Source organism: Pygocentrus nattereri, chromosome 30, assembly GCF_015220715.1.
Source record: "Pygocentrus nattereri isolate fPygNat1 chromosome 30, fPygNat1.pri, whole genome shotgun sequence".
In the NCBI taxonomy this organism is placed as follows: domain Eukaryota; kingdom Metazoa; phylum Chordata; class Actinopteri; order Characiformes; family Serrasalmidae; genus Pygocentrus; species Pygocentrus nattereri.
This window is the reverse complement of record NC_051240.1, coordinates 5610664-5633745: the sequence shown is the minus strand read 5'-3', so window position 1 is coordinate 5633745 and position 23082 is coordinate 5610664. Positions and strand designations below refer to the sequence as shown.

Here is a 23082-nt window from a genome sequence, read left to right as displayed (position 1 = left end):
GTGCAAGTATTTGCTTGTTTTGATTTTTGAATTTTTGCATATTTGACACTTGTCACACATATATTTGTATATTATACTTTATAAACAGGATTTATTTTAAGTTTTGACAGAAAATACATTTTGAATTTCTGTATTAATGACGTATTTCTTTGAATAATTGATAGAAGACAGGTCTCTGTTAAAGTCTGTACTTAAAAACTTCATAGCAAACACTCAGCATGCTGCATATACACTTATGAATGCTTTTAACAGACACCATCATATATTTTATCGAAACCTCCCATCAAATTCCATGTTTTGTTGATGTCCTAAGTGAAAACAATGCATCCTCTATGGAGAGCACAAATATAAAAAAATATAAAAAATATATTTCCTGCAAATTCTAGTACAGAATGTCTGTTCATTTGAGTGCTAGAGAGGGAAAAGTTTAAAGTATTGCTCCAAAATAAAATGTAAAATATAAAATGTCATAACTTTTGCACAGGCTGCATGTTATGTTTAATTTTCATTTTCATTTACACAGTACATGTACATTAAAATGTTTAATTAATTTTTTTTTAAACATTTACTTTAAGGTTCCTACTTAAGGACGTAGCCTCTTAAACTCCTCGGAACCACAGGTGCTTCCTAAACGCACTTCATCATGTTCTTCATAACTTTCATATTTCATGAGCTACATTCAAAAGGTGGGCGTCGTATGAGGCTGTAACGGTCTTCTTTCCAGTCAAATAGACGGTGATGTAATTTTAAACCCTCATAATAAAAGAAGCTGAACTTACAAGTTTTTTTCCCACAAATCTGGGCTATAAACAGATGGCATCTCTTCAGCGATCTGCTCTGTAAAAATTATTTTTATAAAATAATATAAAGAGTGTCTGAGATTTTTGGCTTTCAGCAGTAAATAGTAAACATATAGCAACATGTGTGGTCATAAAACACATGCTATGTTCATTTGAGGGGAGCTTTTACAAAAAATAAATAAATAATTTGCATTTATTTCAGGCAGTTACTGAATAATTTGCCTTAAGGTTTGGTGATGTAAATTCAGATGGACAAACCAAAATATACCCTGGAGAATAAGACGTAAAACATTCGTATCCTACACCGATATAATTGATTGATTATCTGCATGTGACTTAAAAACCTTTGTTCTGTATATTTTTACTTTTAACTCAGTTGTAACACAGAGTTTTGTGTGCTTTCTTATCTGCTGAAGTCCCTAAAAGCTGAAACTGAGAACAGTGACTTTATAAGAACTTTCCAGACTCTTTCACATCAATAAAACAACCTTTAGCAGCGTCCATGCACAGTGACATTCAGTGTTTTAGATCAGTGCTCTGGTCCTAGAGGGACACACAACTGCAGACTGCAGCACTTTCTCCGTTTTAATTCCTACAGGTGTTGCCCAAAAGTAGCAGCATAACATGCTGGACTTTTATATGGATCAGTGCTGACATGGAGTTCATAAGAGTGACAGAGAAAGAAAGAACAGGAAAAAGTGCTTAAAGATGCTCTCACACACTCTGTCTCTCCTTCTCTTCACTTTTTCTTTGTCTCTTTCTCTTTCCCCTTTTCTGTCTTTCTTCTCTTCTTTCTTTTACTCATTCTCTTGTTCTCTCTCATTCATTCTCTGTCCTTTTTTCTTTGTCTTTGTCCTTTTGCTTGTTTGCTTTGTCTCCTCCTTCTCTTGCTCTTTTCTTTTTCTTTCTCACTTTCTTCTTCTTTCACTCATCCTCTCTTTCCCTTTCTCTCTTCCTCGGTTTCTCTTGTCCTGTCCTTCTTTTTCTTTTTTTGCTTTCCTCTCTCTCTCTCTCTCTCTCTCTCTCTCTCTCTCTCTCTCTCTCTCTCTCTCTCTCTCTCTCTGTGTGTGTGTGTGTGTGTGTGTGTGTGTGTGTGTGTGTGTGTGTGTGTGTGTGTGTGTGTGTAAATGTTGTAGTCTGTCAAAGGTGGAATTTTGTTGGTTGACCTCAGAAAGCGTAGTGATGCACTGTTTATCCAAAAGCCTCCAGAGCATCTAATGAGTGAATTCAGATGCCTTAAGCATTTTAAACTGTTATAGATGTTCAGTTGTATCACAGCTTGTATAATCGCCATGGAAGTCATTGACCAACAGACCAGGTGCTCTGAAACTGAACATGAGGTCACTGTGCGCAATGCCAAGTGTGGGCTGGAGGGGTATAACGCTCCCCAGCATTGGGCTGTGTGGAGCAGTGGAACTGTGTTCTCTGGAGTGATGGAGTTCTATACAGTATCTTTGGGATGAATCCAGAGCTGAACATCCATCATCAGCATCTGAGTTCATTAATGCTCAATCAAGTCTCACAGCAGTGTTCAATGTCTAGTGTTAAGCCTTCCCAGAAGAGTAGAGGCTGTTACTGTAGCACAAACTCACTATTAATACCCTTCATTTCAGAAGAAACTCTGGAGGAGTTTGTGTTCAGACCTGATATACAATATACACTAAATATTCTGATGCATGTTTGTCCTGTAGGTGGCAGCAATAAACCCGAACCACCCTCTTGCCCAGATGCCACTGCCCCCATCCATGAAGAACTGCATCCAGCTGGCAGCCTGCGAGGCCAGTGAGCTCCTGCCCATGAACCCTGATCTTCCAGCTGACCTCTTCACCTCCTGCTTGACCACACCCATCAAAATCGCCCTACGCTGGTGAGACACACACACTTAATTCAGAAACACCTACTTTCTCAGTCCACTCACTGGCCACTTTATTAGAAACACCTGCCTTCTCCATCCACTCACTGGCCACTTTATTAGAAACACCTGGCTTCTCCTTCCAGTCACTGGCAACTTTATTAGAAACACCTGCCTTCTCCGTCCACTCACTGGCCACTTTATTAGAAACACCTGGCATCTCCTTCCAGTCACTGGCCACTTTATTAGAAACACCTGCCTTCTCTTTCCACTCACTGGCCACTTTATTAGAAACACCTGGCTTCTACTTCCAGTCACTGGCCACTTTATTAGAAACACTTGCCTTCTCCCTCCACTCACTGACCACTTTATTAGAAACACCTGGCTTCTCCTTCCAGTCACTGGCCACTTTATTAGAAACACCTGGCTTCTCCTTCCAGTCACTGGCCACTTTATTAGAAACACCTTTCTTCTCCTTCCAGTCACTGGCCACTTTATTAGAAACACCTTTCTTCTCCTTACATTCACTGGCCACTTTATAAGAAACACCTGCCTTCTCCTTCCACTCACTGGCCACTTTATTAGAAACATCTTTCTTCTCCTTACTTTCACTGGCCACTTTATTAGAAACACCTGGCTTCTCCTTCCAGTCACTGGCCACTTTATTAGAAACACCTTTCTTCTCCTTACATTCACTGGCCACTTTATTAGAAACACCTGGCTTCTCCTTCCACTCACTGGCCACTTTATTAGAAACACCTGGCTTCTCCTTACATTCACTGGCCACTTTATTAGAAACACCTGCCTTCTCCTTCCACTGACTGGCCACTTTATTAGAAACACCTGGCTTCTCCTTCCAGTCACTGGCCACTTTATTAGAAACACTTGCCTTCTCCTTCCACTGACTGGCCACTTTATTAGAAACACCTGGCTTCTCCTTCCAGTCACTGGCCACTTTATTAGAAACACCTGGCTTCTCCTTCCAGTCACTGGCCACTTTATTAGAAACACCTGCCTTCTCCTTCCACTCACTGGCCACTTTATTAGAAACACCTGGCTTCTCCTTACATTCACTGGCCACTTTATTAGAAACACCTGCCTTCTCCTTCCACTGACTGGCCACTTTATTAGAAACACCTGGCTTCTCCTTCCAGTCACTGGCCACTTTATTAGAAACACTTGCCTTCTCCTTCCACTGACTGGCCACTTTATTAGAAACACCTGGCTTCTCCTTCCAGTCACTGGCCACTTTATTAGAAACACCTGGCTTCTCCTTCCAGTCACTGGCCACTTTATTAGAAACACCTGCCTTCTCCTTCCACTCACTGACCACTTTATTAGAAACACCTGCCTTCTCCTTCCACTCACTGACCACTTTATTAGAAATACCTGCTTTCTTCTTCTACTCATTTACCACTTAGGTTAGAAACACCATATACTTCCATTTACTGGCTGCTTTAAAGGCAGGAAGAAAAGAAAGATAGAAAGAGAGAAAAGAGAGAGGATGAAAGAAGAGGAGAATGTTAAAGGAATCCAGATGGACAAAAAGAAGTGTTAGATCTGTGGATGAAACAAAACACTTAGCCTACACACATATACACACACACACTCACACACACTCTCTGGAGTGTTGCTGTACAGTTACTTTATTCTCTGAGTTGTATAAGCTTTTGGCATTTGGAGCTGCTGAGCGTTACTAACGTGTGGGGGGGGGGGGTCTGGAGATGGTTAAGAAGAATGCTGAGAGAGATTAAGTTTTCTGATCATTCTGAAAGTCCAGAGGAGCATCCGTGTGTCTGTGCTGTTTCTCTGTATTTATACGCTGGGGTTTCCCTCTTTGATGCAGAAGTGTGGACATCCTCTTCATCTTCCTTTCTATTTCTTAACAGAGATTCTTTTGCCCCCTGAGATTTCTGTCTCAGATGTAAACTTTGCTGCCCTTTCTCTCTCTCTCTTTAAAGCTCCCTTAGAGCTCTGTAGTTAAGTAAAGTGTTGTTTGTTCTCACTTTGCTTTGTAATCCCACAGGAGTCCAAACCACAGCCTGAACCTGCTGATATGATGCAGCTGCTTCTGTATTATATACAATTACAGAACAGAGAGAGATACTGTATCTTATCTGCTGTTATTTAACCCTTAAAGATTTGTTTCCATTTGAAAAGCAGCACTTTGCTTTTAGTTATGGTTAGCTGAACTTTGCTTTATCTGAATGTAGTTGTTACAAAATACATGTAGTTTCCAATTTTCATTACAGTCATATATATATATTCTCATTCTCATCCCGGCAGCTTCACACTCGGCTGCAAACCGATCCAGCGAAAGCTGAAGTTCGCGGTCTGATGTCCCCAATAGGACCACATCATCTGCAAACAGCAGCGATGTGACCCTGAGGTCACCAAACCGCACACTGTCCATCCCCTGACTGCGACTAGAAATTCTATCCATAAAAATTATGAATAGAATCGGTGACAAAGGGCAGCCCTGACGGAGTCCAACTCTCACTGGGAACGAGTCTGACTTACTACCGGCTATGCGAACCAAACTCCAGCTTTGTTTGTACAGGGCCTGAATGGCTCGTAGCAAAGAGCCATGTACCCCGTACTCCCGAAGCACCTCCCACAGAATACCCCGGGGAACACAGTCGAATGCCTTCTCCAGATCCACAAAGCACATGTGGACTGGTTGGGCAAACTCCCATGAACCCTCCAGAATCCTGGAGAGGGTGAAGAGTTAGTCCAGTGTTCCACGACCAGGGCGGAACCCGCACTGCTCCTCCTGGATCCGAGGTTCGACTATAAGCCGGACTCTCTTCTCCAGTACCCCTCCATAGACCTTACCAGGGAGGCTGAGGAGTGTGATTCCCCTGTAGTTGGACCACACCCTCCGGTCCCCTTTTTTAAAAAGAGGCACCACCACCCCAGTCTGCCAATCCAGTGGCACCGCCCCCGATGTCCACGCAATGTTGAAAAGGCGTGTCAGCCAAGACAGCCCCACAACGTCCAGAGTCTTGAGGAACTCAGGGTGGATCTTATCCACACCTGGAGCCATGCCCACAAGGAGCTTCTTAACTGCCAGTTTGCAAGAATCTTTTCGGAGCCGACTTAGTCACTTTCCAAGGCCTCACCAAACTCCTCCCACACACGGGTTTTTGCCTTGGCGATGACTGAAGCCATAGATCACTTGGCCTGTCGATACCTGCTAGCTGCCTCTGGTGTCCCACAGGCCAACCATGCCCGGTAGGACTCCTTCTTCAGCTTGACGGCATCTTTCACCTGGGGTGTCCACCACCGGGTTCGAGGATTACCGCCCCGACAGGCACCAACTACCTTACGGCCACAGCTACAGTCAGCCGCTTCAGCACTGGAGGAGCGGAACATGGCCCATTCTGAGTCAATGTCCCCCACCTCCCCCGATATCTGGTCAAAGTTCTGACGGAGATGTGAGTTGAAGATCAGTCTGACAGGTTCTTCTGCCAGACGTTCCCAGCAAACCCTCACTATACGTTTGGGCTTGCCTGGTCTGACCGGCATCTTCCCACACCACCTGATCCAACTTACCACCGGTCGCAAACCGATTTTCGCTGTAAGTCGGAACATACGTACATACTGTACGTAAATACTGTAAGCACTTATCCTATCCTAACACCTAGCCTAACACAGTACCCTGCATAATTATCAAAAAACACATTAAGGAAATATAAAATACGTTTAGTAATGAAATGAAACAGTAATAAAAAACAGTAGGATGCGATCTTTATCTTTTATAATCGTAGTGACAGTCCAAGTCCAAGCGACCGGCCAATGTTTGTCGCTGTTTCCCCCTTATCGGATCGCTTTACGATATCTAATTTTACTTCCATGGTGATGGCTTTCCTCTTCTTTGATGCACTGCCATCAGAATAGTCTGCCTTACGCTTGGGAGCGTACAATGCGACTAGGGTGACGCCGTCTTCCTCGGTCCACAGCCGCTTCACGGCGTATTCTTCCGCCGCGCACACCAACTAGTTCCCGCACACGAAGTTTGCGTTTACGACGCAAAACCACTTAAGTCGAAACAAGGCTTTATATAGTATATGGGAGATGTGTTGTAACCACGAAACATCGTAACTCGGGACTGATGTAACCCGAGGACCCCCTGTATATGTAAATAGTCAATGAGTATCTCTCCTCAAGGGGTGTGTGTGTGTATGTGTGTATTTGTGTGTGTGTGTGTGTGTGTGTGTATATATAAAACATCAGGCTTTTTTGAATTACTCACACTGAAAGATCACCCATTTCAGTTCTTTATCTTGTCATTTATTTTAAACTCTGCATCTCTTGGTTTTTTTTTTTTTTTTTTTTATTCAGTTTGATTGTATGTATCCATGATTGTAGCTTTAACACTCTCTTTCATACAGCTCATGGATTCTTGTTACAGTGGAAGATCTTGAGCGAACTGGAGTCGAATGAAATGGCTTTTGTTAGTTTGCTGCTTGTTGATTTATCCAGAGTTCTCCCACGAGCGCTGTTCAGCATAATCTGCTGAAGGCATTGCTTGAAAAGACATGTAAAAGCATGATTAAGGAAAGCACGGCAGTCATGGAGTCTTTCATAGCAACATACAGAGTGCTGCAGCTGGGCTTCAGCTTGCACTGCTGCGTGTGGGGGCAAAGGGTCATAGTTGGAAAATGTGTCAATGGTGTAAAAAATAAAGTGATTTAGGAGAAAGGAAAAAGAGAGATTGCAGGAGGTGTATGTGTGTGTGTGTTTTCTTTGCTGAGGCAGAAAATCATTACAGATGGAGCAGCTCAGTCTTTAAAGGATTTTCCCCCATTACTGCTGCTTCACTCTTTTCTGTCTCTCTTATCCCTCTCTCTCTTTCTCTCTCTCTCAGAGGTCAGCATTGTGCTATTGATATGATTGTATACGTTGTTAAAAGAAAAAGAAAGAAAGGATAAACAGCGCAGGAGAAAAATCTTTTTTTTTATTATTTAGCTGAACGGAGCATTATTTTCAGAATACATTATGGCCAATGCATTTAGCAGTAAAGACAAATACAAGAAAGTGATTTTTTTAATATCGCTATTAGAAGAAAACTCCAAATGTGGTAACTTGACAGGAGAAAGAAAAAACATACTTTACTTTTAATGTAAGTCGAAGGAACCAGACTTTTTCCAAGTCATTTTGAGCCATTTCTTTTGGTAAATTCTTCATTAAATTTACACACAATATGAAGAGCAACAGGCATTTTCAAATTATGTCAAAAACTGAAAAACGTCAAAAATGAAGATGACAGCAGCGATAAATGGAAAAGAATGAAAATAAAACCGTTTCTAATGAGTATCTGCAGGACTCTTAGTCTTTTTTTACAGCTTTATTCATATATAAAGGTGTGTGTGAGCTCGCTGTGGTCCTGCATGTTGCTGATGGCGGGGAAGCCTCTGTGCTGAAACACCCCGTCCTCTTCCTGTTCTAATTTTAGCGCTGTTCTGTTCAGGCTCACTCGGTCAGCGGAGATTCCGGTTCTGGTTCCGGTCCAGTTCCTGAGCTCATGCTCTACAGAACCTGCTGAGAGAGGAATGTGCTAATATTTAGTGAACATTTTGCAAATGAGATCATGCTAACTGGTACTAGCTTTCCTTCGGTGTTAGCCGTGTTAGCATCGTGAAACCTGTTTAAGATGCTCAGACATCACGACTGAGGCCTAGTCCCATTTCTTACTTGTACCCCTGCCCCTTTATTCAGAGCATCAGTTTACTCCTGGGAACTGAGTTACAAGCGGTGATGGTTAAAATCTACCCTTCGTAATTGGACAAAGCTCAAATAAAAAGAGCATCACTTCATTAACAGCTACTAGAGCTGCTCTGTAGACGACCCTGCCAGGAGGGTAACATTCAACTCCTCACTGCTGGGCTGTAGTTACATTTAGGGCATCATGTGCCTTCAAAGAGGGGATACGACAGTTATTTATTATCATCCACCCCTAATTCTTCAGTGATATGAAGCTGAAGTCGGCCATTCGACAGCTTCTTGTTCAAAATTTGGCCAGCTAGCTACCAAGACACCAGCACACTACTAGCGATTTTTATGCTTGTTATGAAAAAAGGACCATAATACATTAAAACAACATTAAACTAAAGGTGATACAGTGGTTATCGTATTTTTCAACAGAGAAAATTCTCACATTTGCATGTTTTTCTTTGGCTGCTTGTGCTTGTGTTTTTTTTTCTCTCAAAACGCTGTGTTTGGAGTGTGACTCTGAAAAACCTCCATTTGGGGGGATTGTATAGCCCTAACACTTCGCCCTACCCCTCTCTCTCAACAGAAATCGGCACACCCAACCCCTAGATGTGAATGCACAAGTGATAGGGGCGAGGGGTGGAATAGGCTTTGGGCCTAAATGTGTGTTTCACTGTAACCAAGGAAACGTAATATCACTCAGCATATGTAACCCGCTGTGTGTGGTCTAATTTAAAAATAGTCCGATTTCTGACTCTGAGGGTTTCAGTGTGGGGAGTCTGAGCGCTTCATCTGTCTGAAGCACTAGCTGGAAGAATAGAGTGAAAGATGGAGGATTGGAGGAGAGAGTAGGAGAGAGGTGATGTGTGTGGGTGTCAGTAGCTATGGTAATATATGGTTTATTTTTTATTATTATTTTTTTTTTTTTGTATTTTTTTTTCTTCCTCAGTCTTAAAACAGAACAATAGAACACAAGCTATTTTCAGTCTGTGTCTATATCTATAGATCTTATTAGTCATCCTTTTTGCAGCTCTGGTCAACGGAGCACTGCAAATTATTATTGAAACATTGGCAAAGGTATTAATATTACGTTATAGTCGAATAATGTTACATGTATAATATTATATAATGGTAGTATAATATGTAATACTTCTGGCCGTGTGTATCTCTGCGTCTTGAGCAGCTAATAAGCGCTGTGTGTGTGTGTGTGTGTGTGTGTGTGTGTCTACATGATGAGCTACCATATTAATAAAAAGGCATTGTAATGTGTTGTGCAATACTGTACTAGCCTTTAAATGCAAAATTAATATAAAAGCACAAACGATACCCAAGTGCTAATAGAATTTAATTACCAACCAACTGTCAACTGTCCCGTCATCTGGACTCACTGCCTGCGAGTCTGAGCGCTGATCACTGCGTCTGTGTGGTGAATGGCTGATCATCTGCTGTGTTTAGTGGTGAATACTGATGCTCTACTGTAGGTGTAAATAATGCCAGTTTGCCCTGAGCATGAATTCAGCACTCTCTGCTGTCCCTGACTCTCTCTCTCTCTCTCTCTCTCTCTCTCTCTCTCTCTCTCTCTCTCTCTCTCTCTCTCTCTCTCTCTCTCTCTCTCTCTCTCACACTCTCTCTCTCACACTCTCTCTCTCTCTCTCTCACACTCTCTCTCTCACACACTCTCACACTCTCTCTCTCTCACACACTCTCACACTCTCTCTCTCTCTCACACACTCTCACACTCTCTCTCTCTCACACTCTCACACACTCTCTCTCTCTCTCTCTCTCTCTCTCTCTCTCTCTCTCTCTCTCCAGGTTTTGTATGCAGAAGAGTGCCAAGCTGGTGCCAGGGGTGACTTTGGACCTGATTGAAAAGTACACATTTTACTCTTTCTCTTTGTTTCTTTCCTGTCATTCTCTCTTCCTCTTTCATCTCTTTTTGCCTGTATCACCCGGTTTATTCACTCTGTCTCCACTCTGTCAGTTCAGAGCCAAACCTGACAGCCATAACGCCCCCCCCCCCCTTTCTGTGCTCTATCTATGCTCTCCTCTGCTCTTCTTTCTCTTTTCTTTTTCTGTGCTCTCTTCCCTTTCTCCTCTCTACACTCTGTGCTCTTTTCTTCCTCTTCTCCCTCTCTATGCTCTCTCTCATCTCTCTGTGCGCTCTCCTTTCCTCTCAGTTCAATTCCATTCAATTCAATTAAATGTAGCTTTATTGGCAGGACTGTTTTGAGTACAGTGTTGCCAAAGCATATACAATTCAGCTCAAAGTGGAACACACACACACACACACACACACACACACACACAATGATGAAAAAACAGCAACAATGTTAAAATAAAGTAAATAAATCAAATAAGACAATATAAACATTGTAAAGCTTGGTAAATAAATAAAGTAAATAAATCAAATAACATTATAATAAAAAATAACAGGCAGTGTATTTAACCTATGTACAGTGAGGGGTTTGGGGGGTCAGTGAGGTGGGGGTGTGGAGTGGAGTGCGTTACTGTTCCTCAGGCCGGGACATGTTGCCACATATTTAGCAGCAAGAGACGCTGTGCTGCCCTCACCAAGAAAGGTTGGTAGTTTTTCAGATTGTGTTAAAATTTTGAAATTTGGGAGAATTTTTTTTCACTTTGTTGTTAAATTTTCTCACATCAATTTGAATTTTTCACACTGAAGGAGGAAGTGCAGCTCTGTCTCGACCTCACCGCTCTCACAGTGACCACGCAGTCTTCTCTCTCTGGGCAGCCAGGATTTTTTATATCTGGCCATTTCTATGGCCAGACTGTGGTCACTGAACTTGTACTTGGTCAGGATCTGTCTCTGCTGTGGGTCTCTGACAGTGAAGAGATACTCCGCCAGTTCATACTCTCTGTTTAGGGCCCGACAGTTCTGTAATTTAGACTGAGTTCTGGTTCCACTATCCCAGTGTTTGATAGGTGTTTTTACTGTGTCTGATAATTTGGTTTATTTATCTGATTGGACTTTGGTCAGCAGTGCTGGACTGAGCCTGCTGTGTGTTGGGGGTCAGTGAGTTAGTCTCAGAACCAGCTGACAGAGGGGACTGGGTTAGGGCTGAGCTCTAGGGTTTTAAGTGCTTTATATTGTAGTGAATTTGGATGACTGAATTTTAGATGCAGCCAGAATTTTAAAGCTTATTTTAAAGCAGATTGTTCCAATAACATCGCTAACTCATTTATATAGTGATTATATGTTATATGTTATAATATATGTTGAACAGGGTTGGACTCAAGCTGCAGCCCTGTCTCACCCCACACCCCTGAGTGAAGTGCTCTGTTCTTTTGTCACCAAATTTGATTCAACACTTGTTGTTCAGATACAGTGCATCCGGAAAGTATTCACAGCGCTTCACTTTTTCCACATTTTGTTTTGTTACAGCCTTATTCCAAATTTAATTATATTAATCTTTTTCCTCAAAATTCTACACAAAATACCCCATTGTGACCATGTGAAAAAAGTTTTCTCGAGAGTTTTGAAAATGTATTAAAATTAAAAAACAAAGAAATCATATTTACATAAGTATTCACAGCCTTTGCCATGAAGCTCAAAATTGAGCTCAGGTGCATCCTGTTTCCACTGATCATCCTTGAGATGTTTCTACAGCTTAAATGGAGTCCACCTGTGGTTGATTGGACATGATTTGGAAAGGCACACACCTGTCTATATAAGGTCCCACAGTTGACTGCATGTCAGAGCGCAAACACCAAGCATGAAGTCAAAGGAATTGTCTGTAGACCTCCGAGACAAAATTGTCTCGAGGCACAAATCTGGGGAAGGATACAGAAAAATTACTGCTGCGTTGAAGGTCCCAATGAGCACAGTGGCCTCCATCATTCGTAAATGGAAGAAGTTCGGAACCACCAGGACTCTTCCTAGAGCTGGCCGGCCGTCTAAATTGAGCGATCGGGGGAGAAGGGCCTTGGTCAGGGAGGTGACCAAGAACCCAATGATCACTCTGTCAGAGCTCCAGCGTTCCTCCGTGGAGAGAGGAGAACCTTGCAGAAGGACAACCATCTCTGCAGCAATCCACCAATCAGGCCTGTATGGCAGAGTGGCCAGGCGAAAGCCACTCCTTAGTAAAAGGCACAAGGCAGCCCGTCTGGAATTTGCAAAAAGGCACCTGAAGGACTCTCAGACCATGAGAAACAAAATTCTCTGGTCTGATGAGACAAAGATTGAACTCTTTGGTGTGAATGCCAGGCGTCATGTTTGGAGGAAACCAGGCACTGCTCATCACGAGGCCAATACCATCCCTACAGTCAAGCATGGTGGTGGCAGCATCATGCTATGGGGATGTTTCTCAGCAGCAGGAACTGGCAGACTAGTCAGGATAGAGGGAAAGATGAATGCCGCAATGTACAGAGACATCCTGGATAAAAACCTGCTCCAGAGCGCTCTTGACCTCAGACTGGGGCGACGGTTCATTTTTCAGCAGGACAACGATCCGAAGCACACAGCCAAGATCTCAAAGCAGTGGCTTCAGGACCACTCTGTGAATGTCCTGGAGTGGCCCAGCCAGAGCCCAGACTTGAATCCGATTGAACATCTCTGGAGAGATCTGAAAATGGCTGTGCACAGACGTCTCCCATCCAACCTGATGGAGCTTCAGAGGTACTGCAAAGAAGAATGGGCAAAACTGCCTAAAGATAGGTGTGCCAAGCTTGTGGCATCATATTCAAAAAGACTTGAGGCTGTAGTTGCTGCCAAAGGTGGTTCTACAAAGTATTAAGCAAAGGCTGTGAATACTTATGTAAATATGATTTCTTTGTTTTTTAATTTTAATAAATTTTCAAAACTCTCGAGAAAACGTTTTTCACATGGTCACAATGGGGTATTTTGTGTAGAATTTAGAGGAAAAAGATTAATTTAATTCAATTTGGAATAAGGCTGTAACAAAACAAAATGTGGAAAAAGTGAAGCGCTGTGAATACTTTCCGGATGCACTGTATATGGACTTTATGATGTCATATACTGTGGGGGAAAAAAACTATTTGGTCAGTCACCAGTTGTGCAAGTTCTCCCACTTAAAAAGATGAGAGAGGCCTGTAATTGACATCATAGGCAGACCTCAACTATGAGGGAAAAAAAATCCAGAAAATCACATTGTCTGATTTTTAAAGAAATTATTTGCAAATAATGGTGGAAAATAATTATTTGGTCACCCACAAACAAGCAAGATTTCTGGCTGTCACAGACCTGTAACTTCTTTAAGAGGCTCCTCTGTCCTCCAGTCATTACCTGTATTAATGGCACCTGTTTGACCTTGTTATCTGTATAAAAGACACCTGTCCACAGCCTCAAACAGTCACACTCCAAACTCCACTATGGTGAAGACCAAAGAGCTGTTGAAGAACACCAGAAACAAGATTGTAGACCTGCACCAGGCTGGGAAGAGTGAATCTGCAATAGGCAAGCAGCTTGGTGTGAAGAAATCTACTTTGGGAGCAATAATCAGAAAATGGAAGACCTACAAGACCACTGCTTCACACAAGATCTCAGCCTGTGGGGTCAAACTGATCACAAGAACGGTGAGCAGAAATCCCAGAACCACACAGGGGGACCTGATGAATGACCTGCAGAAAGCTGGGACCAACGTTACAAAGGCTACTGTCAGTAACACACTACGCCGCCAGGGACTCAGATCTTGCAGTGCCAGACGGGCACTTCAAACTTCAGACGAGCGCGTCTGGAGTTTGCAAGAGAGCATTTGGATGTTCCGGAAGAGTATTGGGAGAATGTCATGTGGTCAGATGAAACCAACTAGAACTGTTTGGTACAAACACAACTCATCGTGTTTGGAGGAGAGTGAATGCTGAGTTGGATCCAAAGAACACCATACCAACTGTGAAGCATGGGGGTGGCAACATCATGCTTTGGGGTTGTTTCTCTGCAAAGGGACCAGGACGACTGATCTGTGTACATGAAAGAATGAATGGGGCCATGAATTGTGAGATTTTGAGTGCAAACCTCCTTCCACCAGCAAGGGCACTGAAGATGAAACGTGGCTGGGTCTTTCAGCATGACAGTGATCCCAGGCACACTGCCAGGGCAACAAAGGAGTGGCTTCATAAGAAGCATTTCAAGGTCCTGGAGTGGCCTAGCCAGTCTCCAGATCTCAACCCCATAGAAAACCTTTGGAGGGAGTTGAAAGTCTGTATTGCCCCAAAACATCACTGCTCTAGAGGAGATCTGCATGGAGGAATGGGCCAACATACCAGCAGCGGTGTGTGCCAACCTTGTAAAGACTTACAGAAAATGTTTGACCTCTGTCATTGCCAACAAAGGATATATAACAAAGTATTGAGATGAACTTTTGTTATTGACCAAATACTTATTTTCCACCATTATCTGCATAAATTCTTTAAAAATCAGACAATGTGATTTTCTGAATTTTTTTTCCTCATTTTGTCTCTCATAGTTGAGGTCTATGATGTCAATTACAGGCCTCTCTCATCTTTTTAAGTGGGAGAACTTGCACAATTGATGACTGACTAAATACTTTTTTCCCCACTGTACTTTACCCCCTACACCACATTGTAGAGTATGATAGAATAATCCAGTGTGCCAAATGAAATCAACGAGGCATGCAGATATTTTCCTGTTGCTGTTTTGGTGGACGTACTGGTTGATTAGGGTGTAAATATGATAAGTACAGCGGTGATTTGGTAAAAAGCCAATCTGACTCTTACTCAAGACACTGTATTCGGTAAGGAAGGCCTGTATTTGGGTGTTAATAATACAGCAGAAAACCTTCCCCAGGTTACTGCTCACACAGATGCCTCGGTAGTTGTTGGGGTCAAATTTGTCTCCACTCTTGCAGATCAGGGAAATTAGTCCCCTGTTCCAGGATTCAGGAAAGCAGCCAGCTTGAAGAACCAGGTTAAAGAGTTTCCTCTCTCTCCATGCTCTCTTCTCTTTCTCTCTCTACTGTTCTTTTCCCTCCCTGTGCTTTCTCTCTCCTCTCTTCCTCTCTCTCGCTCACTTTTCTTCTCCACTTCTCTCTCTCTCTCCTCTCTTTCCTCTTGTCTCTCTTCTCTATCTGTGCTCTCTTTTTCCTCTTCTCCCTCTCCATGCTCTTTCCTCTCTCTGTCCTTTTCCCTCTCCGTGCTCTCTCTCCTCTCTTCCTCTCTCTCACTCGCTTCTCTCTTCTCTCCACTTCCCTCTTCTCTCTCTCTCTCCTCTCTTTCCTCTTGTCTCTCTCTCCTCTCTTCCCTCTTGTCTCTCTCTCTCCTCTCTTTCCTCTTGTCTCTCTCTCCTCTCTTTCCTCTTGTCTCTCTTCTCTATCTGTGCTCTCTTTTTCCTTTTCCCCCTCTCCATGCTCTTTCCTATCTACTGGCCTTTTCCCTCTCCGTGCTCTCTTCTCTCTTCCTCTCTCTTTCTGACTCTCTCGTACTCTTCTATCTCTCTCTCTTTCCTCTTTTCTCTCTTCTCTATCTGTGCTCTCTTTGCTCCCCCCTCGTCTCTCTCCCTGTGCTGGAGAGTTATAGATTTTTGGAGATCAGTGCTCTGTGAAGTGTTTCTGTGATTTTTGGAGCTTTAAACTCGTTTCCACTGAATCGTATGTGTTTGACTCAGGAGAGTTCTAAAGTTTTGTGAACAAACTCACCTCAACTTCCTCAGAGTGTAAAATTCATTTGTTTTTATTGACTTTGAGTGACCTGATGTACTATATAAACAGCCCACCCACCCATTCAAACTCTAAATTAATTAATAAATATACAAAGCCAACCAACGAAGCAGAGGAGGGTCAGTAAAGTGGAAAACGAAGCAAAACCCATCTGTGCTTTTTGACCCACCAGTGCTGTTACCACATTTAATAGTAATAAAAATTATACCAATAGTAGCAGTAGCAAACATTTTATTTATATGTACCTTTTAAGACCTCAGGGCCATAGATTATGAAGTATAGGGAATTCTGATTATTCATGAGGAACACACGTACAACATTAATGAGACCTTAGATGATGCCTTTTCAAGCTCTCTAAAGCACACTTCTTTTAGTTATTTAGTTCAGAACAGTACTGCCATGCTGTTATAACACGTGGAGAATGTTTCTTGATGCATATTGATGATTTTGAACTTTATACTTTATGCTGGTAACAATCTGGGTGGTCATTTTCTTCTTTGGCCCAAAGAACAATGAGGGTCTTATATATATATATATATATATACTTAAACAGTTGACAGGTTGACGCGTAAGAGCTCAAAGACCACGTTTCCACCAAAGCCCAAAGAAGTCGGCAGCATTACAGGACGCTGTTGATATATGACTTTCACTGTGCATAGTACAATCTTCACTTGCATTTGTGCATGCAGAGGCAGATGGTCTTTATTGTCAACTGTTTGTAAAAGTATTCCAGAGCTCATGTGCTGATATCACGGAAACATGCATTCATTTGTGGTTTTTGGCCTTTTCCTTTACACACAGAAATTTCTCTGGATTTTGGTCTTTGGTCTGGTCTTTTGATGATATTGTGCACTGTAGAGGGAGAAAAAACTGAAATACTCACTGAGGATCTTTTTCAGGGTACATAAATGAAACTGGGCTTCCTTTTTTTGCTTTATCAGCTTCCACAATTAAAGCAAGCACAGAAATGTTTTTTTTTAAGTAGTGCTCAAGTTGAACTCAGTTTCTTCATAAAAAAAAAAAAGAAATAAAAAATAATAATTAGGCTTAAGTTGTAAACAACTCCATGTTGTATTCTGCAACTTATTTGTATTAAGGAAAGTGAAGTTTTAAGCAATGTAAATTTTAGGAATGCAAAAGAGGTCACTGCAATGTCCAGCCACCTAAATGTTCAGGAGAAATAGAGGACAGCTGGGTCGATGTTCTTTCATGCGAGTCAGTTTAGGAGCATGATGTGTTCAGACTGACATAAGATATTAAAAAGGTTACTTTAAAAAGATAATGCGAATGATCAAACAGTAAAATCAGATTTGGGCAGTAAGTCAGATTTTGGACCACTTTTAGCTGCAGTGTAAATGTAGCCTTGGGTTTCTGACTTTGAAGGTGATAAATTTACTAAATGTTGAAGTGATATAAACATAATGCATCAAACATAACAAAGTTAGTCACATACAGGATGTCTGGAGCATTAATTCCCGTTCAGGAATAAAATTATGACCTGAATTGTTGCTTTTATTTTATTTATTCAATTTTTACGGAGGCCTGTCGAGGCTGATGTGCGCAGGCTGACGTTATTCAGAGCTTAGGTCTTATTTAATTTGTGAAAAAGCATCTGGCTTTGGCACTTTGATTAAGCCATGCAAGTCTGAAGAGCCACTCTGCTCCGGGCACAGACACTACTCCAGCCGCACGGTCCTCACTGTGCTGGTTTCCATGGTGATGAGGCAGGTGCATCCCTCGAGTCTCATCACTGTGACGATAACTCACCTTTATCACCCTTATCTTGCATCCACTCTTGCACAATCACTGATGTGCCGGAAATGACACCTGGAGCGCCTCTCTCAGTGTGAGGAGAGGAAAAGATCCTGCCATGAAACCAGAACGGCTTATTGAAGACTTTGTTCGGCTCCTTTTGTCTAAAATGTAATCCTAAAGGTTTTGGAGAAATGAGTAAAGCTGATATTGCAACTTCGGAAAAGTTTAAAGGGGAATTCAAACATGATGTAAAACGTTGGTGATAGGAACCTCTAGTTGCCATGACTACAACACAAATGTAGCCATTTTATTTACTATCAGAAACCACCAGTGAACCTGCATGTGTCTTCTGAGTTTTATATGTTCATGGGGGGAAAACAGCCCAGAATCTGAAATTTTCTCTGGGGACTGTTTTGCCTCAGAGCGCCCTCCAGTATATCCCTCCACCATGAATAAAATCATAATACATACATTTTAAACCAGGGCTCACACCCCAAATGTTGAGCCATGAGCCATTTTGTCCTTTCACCAAAAATCAAACCACCTTGGAAGCCACAACCTTTAATGTCCATTTGATCATCTTGGCTTTAAATATGTCTCAGTATGTGCTAATATACTAGCATAGGCAAAAATATAAACAAGCTTCACATCAGTTATAGCCGCTTTTCTCGTGTCTCCGGGAGGAAACATTGTCCTCAAAAGTGGAACAGTTTCTTCTAAAATGTCTCTCAGCGTTCAATTTGTTATGAGGCTGAAGTGGTTTCTCATTTAGCCGCTTCTTGTCAGAGTTTTCCAGTACCACCTTAAATGGTGTCTCAGGAACCAGAAAGTAACTGCTGCACCGTTTAAGGTGGAATGTGAAAATTCAAAGACGATGCTGGAGGATGAGAAACTGACTTCAGCTTTGCAACTTTTTAGTGTTTGACAGTTTCTCACTGCAGATTAAACGTATCAGGAAACCAGCTTGAGTGATAAGTGCAAATAAGCCAGTTCGTCTCTAGATGATCAATGTTAGTCTTAAATCTTTCTTTTTGCCTTTTCATTAACTCCTAGCTAGTTGTGTGCATCGCTGTGGTGACCAGCAGTCTGTGCGCCAACCTTCAGGATTAACAGGTGAATTAGCAGATATGCATTAACTTCAGTTTATTGTTAAAACTCTTAGAACAATTTTAGATTAAAAACTTTCTATAAAACTATCAAAAACGTCTCAGACATCAGGCGGCAGGTGGACATCCTGCTAGAGGTGGAGTTTCTCTGGAACAGAGCATTTTACACCAAACCACTCTGAATGACTGTGTTTACACCTTAATTGTTAAATTATACTGACATTTTTGAAAATTCAGTGAACACTGCAGTGATGCATTGCCCCTAAGTATTTAAGTATGCGTGCTTTGTCTTGGTGATCTTACTGACGACCTGGATGAGGTTTGTGCAAGTGTATGTATCAAAAAACTTGGGTGACTATTGACTTCTGGTGTTAACTTTATTAGCCTCACAGCTCCACTATAAAACTAAAGAAGCACAATGTGTACATCAGTCATATAGAGCATCACAGTCTCTATAGTGAAGTGAATGAGTGGAATATATCAGATATCTAAAGCAGTAATTGGCAGATTTTGACCGAGGCAACTTCAGCGATGCTTTTTTATTTGGTTGATTCTTTTTCTTCATTTCATTTTATGGCTGTGATGTAGAAAACAGCACAAGTCTGTTTATCAACGACGATGCCAGGGAGAATTCCCAGGCGCTGTGTGTCCCTCCCGCTCTGCTGTGTTGGTGTGATTATATAATGAAGGGCTGTAATATTAGTCAGTTACGGAGGTGACAGGAGATATTTTTCCCTGTTTCTTCCAAATGTTATGCAAGACTGTGTTTGTTTACCTTACATTGCTTTTAGCATGCATCATTGTATGACTTCGTATATCATAGAACTAAATGCGTTACAGAGGTTGTTGTCATTTAACTTTTAAGCTGATTTCAAGTGAAAAAATCCCTGTTTACTCAAACATAGTCGTTCATTCGAGACACTTTGGTATCTGAAGTTTGCTGCTTTAGTTTTGTATTGGAGCTATGAGGCTAATGTCGCTAAAAAGTGATGGAAGCTTATACCCCACCAATTAGCATGGTGCTAACTGCATGCCTAAATCATCTCACACTCACCATAAACCATGTGCAGATGTTGAGTATCTCTGATAGACTTGATTATGTGGTTTCTGACACTATAACTCACTGTTATCTATAAACATGGACGGAAGTACATCAGCACAGCTTTAAACAGCAGCAGCCCTCAGAGCCTGAATTTTGCCCAGTTTTTGTCCGTTTTCATCTATTGCTAAGCCATGCAGCACCATGCTAATTGGTGTACATAAGCTTCTATCACTTGTTAGCAATATTAGCCTTATAGCTTCAGCGTAAAACTAAAGAAGCCAGCTTTAGACACTAAACATGTCATCGCTGACTGACTACATCTAGGATAAATATGATATTTACAGTTATTCTACACTCTTAAAAGATGGTTCTTCAGAGGTTCTTCAGTAAAGGGAATGAGCCCATTTAGAGTTCTGTTTATAACTAGTTCATGCTTAAACAGTCCTTTGCATGTTGAAATGGTTCTTCAGGTTCACAGAGAATGTGTTGTACATGGTTCTGTATAGAACCTTTTTGAAAGTGGTTGCTTTGTTTTAAGAAGTAATTTCTTCCTAAGACCGAGTGACTGAAAGGCTTCTAATATATTATGTTCTAATACAAAGAATTGTCTCCAGAATGATGAACAGAGCTGCAGAAGGTTGTAAAATGACAGAGGAAGCTGTAGAACATCAAGAATTCAGTTCAGATGAATGTCCAGAGCTCATTCGGTGATGTGTAGTGTGGCTCTGGGCTCAGCACTGGTGTGAGGGAGTGAGTGAGTGAAACACTGTGAGTAACTCGTTAATCAGTCCTAGGAGTGACGGAGCTTCAGCTCCAGCTGAGGAGGTGAGAATAGAAAACCCTCAGACACGACTTTCACTCTGCAGGACATCAGCGCTCTCTCTCTCGCTCTCTCTCTCTCTCTCTCGCTCTCTCTCTCTCTCGCTCTCTCTCTCTCGCTCGCTCTCTCTCGCTCTCTCTCGCTCGCTCTCTCTCTCTCGCTCTCTCTCTCTCTCGCTCTCTCTCTCTGTGTGTGTTTCTATATCTCTCGCTTGCTCAATCCCTCGCTCGCTCGCTCACTCTTACTTCTCTATGTCTCTCCCTGTCTGTATATCTCTCGTACTCTCTCTCACATTCTCTCTCTCATTTACACTCTCTCTCTCATGCTTTCTCTCCCTATATCTCTCGCTCGCTGAATCTCTCACACTCGCTCTCTCATCCTTTCTCTCACGCTTTCTCTTCTCCGTATCTCTAACTCGCTCTCTTTCAGACACTTGCTCGCTCTCTCTCTCTCTCTCGCTCTCTCTCTCTCTCGCTCTCTCTCTCTCTCGCTCGCTCTCTCTCTCGCTCTCTCTCTCTCTCGCTCTCTCTCTCTCTCGCTCGCTCTCTCTCGCTCTCTCTCGCTCGCTCTCTCTCGCTCGCTCTCTCTCTCTCGCTCGCTCTCTCTCTCGCTCTCTCTCTCTGTGTGTGTTTCTATATCTCTCGCTTGCTCAATCCCTCGCTCGCTCGCTCACTCTTACTTCTCTATGTCTCTCCCTGTCTGTATATCTCTCGTACTCTCTCTCACATTCTCTCTCTCATTTACACTCTCTCTCTCATGCTTTCTCTCCCTATATCTCTCGCTCGCTGAATCTCTCACACTCGCTCTCTCATCCTTTCTCTCACGCTTTCTCTTCTCCGTATCTCTAACTCGCTCTCTTTCAGACACTTGCTCGCTCTCTCTCTCTCTCGCTCTCTCTCTCTCTCGCTCTCTCTCGCTCTCTCTCTCGCTCTCTCTCTCTCTCTCTATTGTGTACTGTCTCTCTGTTTCTGTATTTCTTTCTCACTCTCATTTTCTTTCTTTTCCTGTTTTTCTTTTTCTCTCTCTGTTTGTGTTCTCTCTTGCTCCCCCATCTCTTTCTCTGTTTTCCCTTGCTCTCTGTTTCTGTCTTCCCTCTCACAGTCTCTTTCTCTCGTATTCTTTCATTTCCTCTGATCTTTCTCTCTCTCTCTCTCTCTCTCTCTCTCTCTCTCTCTCCTTCTCTCCCCTCTGTGAGACCTCAGATGGGACAGCAGGGAAGCCCTTTTAAATTCATCAGCTGTCTCTGGGATGCCCCTGTCGCTTAGCAACAACATTTCGGCATGCTGGAGCTTCTCCTCCACCTGGCTCCGTCCCAAACCCCAGCCTGCCACTCGCAACTAGACCCTCACACTCGAATGACAAAAACGACTTCATTAACATCACACACGTTTACATTTACACTCCAGCATGGGTCCAGAAATGGGCTGCAGTCCAGCGAAGACTCAGAACGCAGCTAGAGAGTGACCAAGCAGCAGGAATCACTTAAGAAGCGGTCATCTGGTTTTGCAGAGGAATTCATTAGAGCCACTGTAGCTGGGTTGGATTACTGGATTTTAAAGGACCCGAATGCTACATTTCTCTTGCATTTTGATTTTCCATTAAGGTGGTTGGTTCCGATTGGCTGATCTGCATTCCGCCACATTCAACAAGCAGTCCAGGCAGAAACACTCACTTCAGTGTGAGTGGGTGAGGCTAATGTGCTGTGACATCACCAAAACAGGCTGTTTGTGCAGTGTAGTTTGCTTGTATGTGCTGTAAGGACTGGAGCGTGATCAGGGTGTTTTGAAGATACTGCATTAAACTCTTGTTTCAGGGACTCGTTTGTTGCTTGATTCATCTAATCAGTCATTGAGTGTGTTTGCATGCACTTCATCATCCAGTCAGTCTGATTTCTGCAGATATCTGATTATTCAAGTGGTTGTGTGAACAACACACTTCAATTTCTTAGATCAGATTAAGGCCTAGAGATGGGATCAATGCAGGGAGCCGACTACACAAATACAGCCCGATTTTGACATGGCTTTGTCGCAGCTAGAAATTTTGAGCACAGGGCCTGATTATCAGTGCTGGGAACGATTAATGGGTTTAATAGTGTGGCATAATCAAATAACAGCGATGTGGCATGTGGGATGCCCTACGACACCCCCATAAAAAGTCTAGTATGTCAGCATTTTTGTATTTTTACGCCAAGTTTCACACTGTGATGCGTTCCTTGACGGTAACCAATAGGCTGACAGAGAGCTGTCTGGTACACATATGTAAACACTGCAATGAGAAAGATGGATGCAGTGAAATAGAGCTGTGGCAGTAGAACCCTTGCCTTTCTGATGTTTCAGGGAG

The 23082-nt window shown here is 42.5% G+C and overlaps 1 protein-coding gene across 6 annotated transcripts in view; it reads left to right on the top strand.

Moving 5' to 3' along the window:
• rptor (regulatory associated protein of MTOR, complex 1) overlaps positions 1 to 23082 on the top strand; it is a 205583-nt gene that overhangs the window by 89433 nt on the left and 93068 nt on the right. For all 6 annotated transcript variants that reach the window (XM_017693051.2, XM_017693048.2, XM_037536528.1 and 3 more), the window contains exons 7-8: positions 2492 to 2667; positions 10180 to 10239. In XM_017693051.2, the coding sequence (XP_017548540.1) occupies positions 2492 to 2667; positions 10180 to 10239 (236 nt within the window). The remainder of the gene's footprint in view (positions 1 to 2491; positions 2668 to 10179; positions 10240 to 23082) is intronic.